Genomic DNA, 7,963 nt, shown 5'->3' with positions numbered 1-7,963 from the left:
CTACTTTAAAAAAAAAATTACCTGCTCAATCGGTTCCAAGTAAAATGGGAACATTTATAGCGGAGTGGGTATAAAGTTGGGATTATTTAAAAATAATCCATAAGTGGGACTATTTTCAACGGACGACCAAAAAATCAGATTATTGCGGGCAATTTTTTCCTATTCTAAAATCAAAAGATAAACTAATCTGATCTCTAAACTAAAGCTATCAAAATATAAGATAAATAACATATTCCAATTATGCATCACAATGTGAAGAACATGAGCATTATGCAGATACTATGGTCATTCTTCTTTTGTGGAATAATGTTTACCGTATTTTTATCTCATATCGAATGCAATATACTTAGATATGTAGCATGATTGAGATCAACTTATGAAGATTTGTTGGAGAAGTCAGTCCAAGCAAGACAATGAAGCTAATAAAAAAGGCACACAAAATTTAGGAATATAATCCTACAAATTTACATGATAATTAAACCGCTTTAAAAGATTCCGAGTCTCACCACTTTAAAAGAACCAAGAAGATGGAGACTTTGTGAGTCGCAACTCCACAATGTTTTCCATCAGAGAAAATTTAGCCCTTTAAGTGGTGATCTTTTTTTTTAACCATTCCATGTTTTCTAGTAACTAGTAAGTACTACTTCCTTGACTAATACTAAACTCCTAAAAACCGACTTAACAACTCCGTCTAACTTGCTCAAGCTACTACAATCTTAGTTTCTATCTTCACCAGACTTCAAGTAGAGTGCCTCACCGCCATCACTTGAAGTCCCACCACGCCCTTCAGAGCTACCGATGTCCTGCTTGATACGCCCAAAGTCAGCATACCCAAGCATACCACTGCTGGCTGCACTGTGAGGTTCACCTTGCAGCATGTTGAGTGAGCTACCAGCAGAGCTCATTCCCATTTGGCCGGCATGCAGGGCTTGACTCTGTTGAAGGGTAGGGTATGCTTGCTGGCTATAAAGCATTGAAGAGCGTGCTGCCATCAAAGCCTGTGGCGACATTGATTGAGCTTGCTGCTGCTGTTGCTGCTGCATGTAATGTGCCCCTGACTGCATCATCTGGCTTTGAGCATACTGCTGCTTTTCAAGAAATTTACAATTTCAAAACCATTGATAGTAGTATTTGCTAATCATGAAAAATCAAATAATAGTTTCTTCTAAGCAATGTGTGCTAAATTTGATTCGACGTGCAAGGAACAAGTCTGCAGTCACTATTGCTTTCTAAGAGTGATGATGGATGTGCATTAAAAATAATGTCAAATGTAAAGGAATTTTCGAACTTCCAACAAAATTAGGATGAGCTGTAATCAACAGAAGATCCTTATCATAGCATATATACCTGGGAATGCATAGTAGCAGGTTGGGGCTGGGCATCAGCAATAGCAGCAAGATACATGAGGTTTCGCTGCAGCCTTGCTTGGTTCCTGCAATAGTCGAAACAGCTGAATGATGAATATTTCATGGCGGCAAATACTAATGCTTTCCTCAGCTTTTCCAAATTATAAAGCATATGCCAAATTATAGTGTGATTCTTTAGAAATTACAAATGCATAATGACTTAAAGTTGCACCTTGCATCTTACAATTTCATACTTGCATTAGCATATCTAGTTATTTAAGAAAAAAATATATACTAAGTCCAGCAAATCAACAATTATTTTTCTGATCTAATTGTAACCGATTGCAGTTTTAAACTTCGCTCACTGAACCATCCTAATTCCAATATAACAACTCCAGAATTGCCCACAGCACATGCCAGTAATATGCAAATACGGAGTATGGTGAGATAAACTCTCTAGTTACATTATAAGCCAACAGCAACTGGAGATGTAACATGATAAAGTTACCTCCAGCTTAATATCTATTTTTTTCTGAATTGTTTAGACAACCAAATTACCAAGCAGAGATACATTTATGATTCATGTAAAAATTAGCCAAAAAGTTTGCAAATTAAGCTTACTCAGCACACTCATTAATCTTGCCAGAATTCTGGCTTTCCACAATCTTCAGAATCAAAGACTTGTTCTCATCCAAGTACTGCCAAGATTGAAACCAATAAAAATTTAGAAATCAGTAAGAAAAAATATCTCCAAATGAGAGCTAACCAAACAGTATATATTAATGAAGCAGCTAAAAGACTAGAATCATAAGTGCATTAATGTAACAAAGGATGAAAATATCATGCATAACCAAAGTGTGTTACATATCAATTTTACTTAAGCACAAGGATCAAAATGATCCAAAGTTAGTAATGTATTAGAGTCTAACCCGGTAGCCCTAGACTATGATAAAAAGCAATGCATACAAAATTACAAACACCATTCCACACTTATAACAAGCTCATATAAATTATCAGAGACGGCAGCTAATCTATGCATACATCAATCCGTTATTCATTTTTATCTGTACTAATTGTTTATTGATGATCATGTGCTTCACCATAACTTCCTTTTTATTCAACGATTTACAAGGGAACATACGGATTTTCCATTTTAATAAATCAGAGATGACAATTGTTCATACTTTGAGACTTACAAAATAAATTGAATTTAATAATAATTCTGGGTTTTTTCCTCCAGATTTAGGCCTTTAAAAGTAGCTTAGCAGATAAGAAAATTTGATACTAGGTTTACAAACAAGTTATAAACCATCATCACTAAAAACCACCAGTCCACCAGTTAAAAAGTACATTTACACTATTTTTTCATTATTAGCCAAATAGTCATAACATTAGTTGAGTAAGAAATACTGACATTGCCACCTTTTCAATAAAAGTTTAGACTAAAATTCTAATACCAGCAAAACAAAAAGGTCTTACAGAACTGATGAATATGTGAAAGACCATTACATGAGCCCACACCTAAAGCTTCATTACAGTAATTTTTAAGTTTGCTACACTTCAATGATTACACTGACAATTTATACTTCCATTTATATTTATATTCTTATCTTTATTTTCCATATTAATTCTTGATTTACTTGTTGTGGTCCAAGTTCAAAAAGGTTCAATTTCCAACTGCCGGAAAAGGTAAGTTTGGACCAAAAGGCAGATCTTAGGCCAGGGGTTGAACCATGCTCTTAAGGTATGTTCAACAGCATGCCAGCAATAATCAAGCTGCATGACAGTATGTATGATGGATATCGACTTTTCGATGCTTACGAATGTGAGCACGTAACCTTATTCATCTGTTAGGCTAATTTCATCTGTTAGGCTAATTACCACTAGCATAGACATAACAACTTATCACTCGACTGAAGTGCTCGTTTAGCATATGCTTCAATGACTAAAACTGATATCATAATAAAATTTAGTTGTAATTAAGGCGGTAATAACTTAAATCATCAAGTAATGTACAATTGTACTAAATTAGAGTAGGGCATGTGAATCACATATTCACATACCACCAACCAAGACAAAAGAGTTAAAAACAGGTTCAAGTAATTACACAATAGTTATTCATCTTCATTATTTTCTGTTGGTCAAAAGCATAAACCCTTTCCTTTTGTACCATACAACTACTGAGTTTTCTGACTCAAAACAATCAATTCCATGAAAACTTGTACAGCATAAAACTGTTTATAATCAAAAGCCAACAAAATTTTACCATTTATCAAACACAACAAAAAATGAATACATTTCCATATATGCTTATTCAAGTAAACTTTATGAAAAGTCCAATCTTTTCTTATTTTCCCATGAACCATTGGTCCATATTCTATATAATAACCCATTTATAGCTACAAGTTAGTTAACCATCATTTATAATTTATACAACCAAAGTACTTCCTAGAGTCTAAGACCTTAGGTTGTCTTGGTGCTTGAAAACTACAATAGTCCTGCACACACTATATTCCACCCTCCCCAACCATACACGTGTCATGTACCTGAACCTGTTACTTCAACATCAGATTTTAAATGAAAGTGAGTTGCAATAACAAATTGCATTTACTCATTTTTCATTTTTATTATCTTTTATTTCATGATATACAGCTTGTACTATGACTACTTTACTAGACCTAGTCACTAGAGTCTACTTGCATTAAAATAGAACACATGCTCAGCCAGTATGCAACTAATGACAAAGTCTCCTCTGGTGTTAAGACTCTCACTATTATGCTATACCATTTTAACCCTACACAATTTAATCAACAAATGAGTTGTATCAAAAGGTTAATGTTTTACATGTTACATGTAGCCTGTACAAGTACTCGTATTAGTCGTATACATCAACGGATCTACCCAATGAGTAATCTACTCACGTTAATGTGAATAAGATGTTTTAAATATAAAAAATACTCGTATTTATAGTGTCGCTGAGTTGGATCTCACTATCTCCTTTCACACATGAAATGACAAATGATGCCTAATTTGTGGGCCCTAAATGAAGCTTTCACACAATTTAAGGTTATTAAGGTCATTTTACCAATTAGCTTCAATTCACATATCCAATGGAGGTTGTATAATTAGGAGTGACCCAATGGAATAAGGGTGTGAACATGCTATAATTAAGGAAAGTCAAGGTGCCATTTGAACAACCTACTTGGTCAAACCACTTAAAAAATAATAGTAAAAAAAGTAATCCAAAAGGTATATATTGATTAACAACCAATCAATATGATTAGACATAATTAAATCCATTAACAGCCAAAACCAATATGTTTATTTTTTCCCCTTACTTTGGTTAACCAATATGATTATCTACAAGACCTTTTAACCTGCATAAAGCTAATTACCACCTTGACATGCCATAGGTAGAAAACATAGAGGGTTAATTAACATCGTATGTCTCAATTTATGTCTCAATTTATGTCTCATCTTGTATCTTTTTTTTAATTTGGACACATACGTCACAGACTTTAAAGCACATACTTTTTATCCAATTCAATGTTATAATTATAAGTTAGCGAAGACAACGATGAGGTAAACTCATACATAATCTTGTACCAATATGGTTTATATGATTAGCATAGAATTAGGACCAAAACAATATGATTAAAAAGCTCTATATTATTAGAACAAGCACTGTTTAAGCATGTAAAGAAGACATGTATACATACACATCAAAAGACGCATGCAAAACTAGATTCTTTACCTTTACAAATCTTGTCCTTTCGAAAAAACAAATGAAATGGCAAATATGTCACAAACAATATAAAGAGGAAAAAAATGTCTGAAACTTACTCTTAGCATTAAAATTCATAAAACAAAACATTATAAATTCATACTTATACATGATGATATACTAAGATACAAACCCACATAGAATAATTTTAAAAAACAGAAATTTAAGATCCAAGTCAATAGATTGCTTACTATGAACAAAAATACAGTAAGTTTTTTATACTCACATACACCCAATTGTATAATAGAAATTAACGACTCAATCAAAGGAAAAAAAAAAAAAACAAAAACAATTAACATTGCAATCATGTTGATCTTGTTACTAATAGAGTACATAATATGGACCCCTCATTTTATCAGCACTTCAGCAGAAACAAAAATAAAAAGTAATATCTGACATATTCTCACACACAAATTAAGCATAAATAGGAAAAAAAAAAAAAATCAGTACATACAATACAGAGAAAATTTCTTTTCTTTTCTTTTTTTTTTTTTTACGAAAAAAATTATGAAGAAAGAGAAGTTAAACTTAAAGGGCACTCAAAGAATGATGATTATTAACTACAATAACATAAAGATACATCCTCAATTCAACTAAGTGTAATTTCAACTCCGTCTCTAAAACTTCTTCCACCCCTAACTTATTATTGCGAGAATCACTGTCTGAACATGAAAAACTTTTAGAGACGGCGAAGAAATAAACCCCAGAACACAAAATAAGAAGTAGATATAAAAAAAAAATAAAAAGAGGAGAGAGGAAAAAAAAAAACCTGTTGAATGTGATCAGTAGTGACGTTGTTAGAAGAGTAATAAGCTGCCATCATGGGCTGCATCTGCATCAGGTGCTGCTGCATATCAACCCCCACCAACAAACCAAGGAAAATCTTTTTTTCTTCTTTTTTTTTAAAAAAAATAAAATTGTAAGAGCACAAAATTTAGAAAAATAATTTAGAAATGGAAGGAAATGAGAAAAAGAGTTCTGAAATTGCAGAGGGGGAAAGAGATGGTGCTACTGCTGCTAAAATTATTACTGGATGTTTTCTCTATCTCACTATATAAATAAACAAGAACACAGGGATTCACACTCAGAACTCAGAAGACAGTGAGAGAGGTATATAAAGAGGACAGATTATTTTTTTTTAAATTGTTTTATTTTAGAGAGAGGAAAATGTAGATAGAGAAAGTTGGGGTTGGGTTAGGTTAGGTTGGAATGTTGGATACTTGTATTTGTGTTTGAGTTGGGTTGGGTTGAATTGAGTTGGGTTATTATACTCGATATACGTCTACGAGTAATCTTTCTATATTTTTAATTTTTTTTTTCTAAAAATGGCGAGGAGAAAGACTCTGATTGAAGCTCAACACTCACGATTTTTAGGTTCAGTATTGTGGGTCAAACACTTTGAGGTGGGCGGGGGGGTTAAGGGATCCCCTATCCTCAAAGTACCTCTAGTAGGGATTGAACCCCCAACCTCAAGATTGGAAGGTACAATCATTACCACTAAAACCAAACTTTCTATATTTTTTATTAATACAATGTTTATAAAACATGTTTTTGTTATTTTGAATGGAAAAAAAAAGTATTAGTTGCAAGTCTTTGAAAAAATTTACATACTCTAGGTGTAAGGTGTAGCTAAGGGTTTTATTTTTTTTTTTTTTTTTTTTTGCTCAATGATATTCTTTTGGTCATTAAATTTTTAAATGAGAAAAAAAAAAATTATTAAATGAGCAAAATATGATCTTTGGGTGTACCTACGTCTATGTACATCTGGATGAATATACAAAGTTCTTGCAACTCATGTGATGTTAACCTTTTCACTTATCTTTAATTTCTTTCTTCATCGTACTAAATTTCTTAATATACTTTTTCAAAACAAATAGGACAAGTATTTGAAGACGAACAAAGTATTAATGTATTATATGCACATAAAAGTTTTTGGTTAAGGGAATGCTTGGTTTGGGAGTAATATATTAAGGGGTGATAAAAGTCAAACTTGATAAAACATAAGTAATTAGAAGTATTGTTGTACGGAGTAGGAGACAAGGTGTTAACAAATGAAATAAGATAGTTGTGCCATGAGGAAAAGATAAAGATGAAGGAATTAAATGAGGGTATTAGTTCATCTTTCTTCATCTCATACCACACCATCATTACATAATTTTCCTTACAATCTCCTCCTTCCTATATTCACTTTTATTTTGCTTAGTTTGAATTTTATTACCCTAGTAATACATCTCCCTCAATCTAAGCATACCCTAAGGGCATGCTTGGATTGGGGGTAAAACATTAAGGGGGTAATAAAAGTCAAACTTGAAAAAACAAAAGTAATTAGAGGTGTTGTTGTAGGAGACATGGTGATTCCAAATGAATTAAACTAGTTGTGCCATGAGGAAAAGAGAGAGATGGAGGAATTATTACTCTCATAATGAGGGTAATAGTTACTCACCCTCCCCCTAGTGTAACTATTACCCCCAAAATGAGGGTATTGATTCTTCTTTCTTCACCTCACACCATACCATCACTACATAATTTTCTTACAATCACACCATCACTATCTCCTTCTTCCCTATTTTCACATTCATTTTGCTTAGTTTGACTTTTATTACCCCCTTAATGTATTACCTCCAATCCAAGCATGCCCTAAGGGTTTATTTTTCAATCATTTGATACTTTAATCTCATTTAAGTTTTTCAAGATAAAAAATAAAAAAAAAAAAAAATCAAAAAAGATGCACTTATCTCTATATACACTCGTATGCATATAAAAATCCACGTATTGTACACTCGAATGTATATAAGAATCTATATGGACGGACGGACGTACCCATGGGGTTTGA

At 32.7% G+C, this 7,963-nt stretch overlaps 1 protein-coding gene across 2 annotated transcripts; it reads right to left on the bottom strand.

The window, feature by feature from the left end:
- Positions 1-420: 420 nt before the first annotated feature.
- On the bottom strand, positions 421-6,128 carry LOC145605483 (GRF1-interacting factor 1-like). 2 transcript variants are annotated; one of them, XM_081661542.1, is made up of 4 exons: positions 5,900-6,128; positions 1,968-2,044; positions 1,348-1,432; positions 421-1,088 (listed from the first exon to the last, which is right to left on the bottom strand). In XM_081661542.1, the coding sequence occupies exons 1-4, from the start codon at positions 5,981-5,983 to the stop codon at positions 717-719; spliced, it is 618 nt and encodes a 205-aa protein (XP_081517668.1). In that variant the 5' UTR covers positions 5,984-6,128; the 3' UTR covers positions 421-716. The 2 variants fall into 2 exon arrangements, with proteins under 2 accessions (XP_081517668.1, XP_081517670.1); XM_081661544.1 differs by having other exon boundaries at positions 421-1,085; positions 5,900-6,105.
- Between the last annotated feature and the right edge of the window lie 1,835 nt (positions 6,129-7,963).

This window comes from Chenopodium album, chromosome 22 (assembly GCF_948465745.1).
Source record: "Chenopodium album chromosome 22, dcCheAlbu1.1, whole genome shotgun sequence".
NCBI lineage: Eukaryota > Viridiplantae > Streptophyta > Magnoliopsida > Caryophyllales > Amaranthaceae > Chenopodium > Chenopodium album.
Note: the sequence above shows the minus strand (reverse complement) of the source record. Positions and strands in the feature narration are given on the sequence as shown.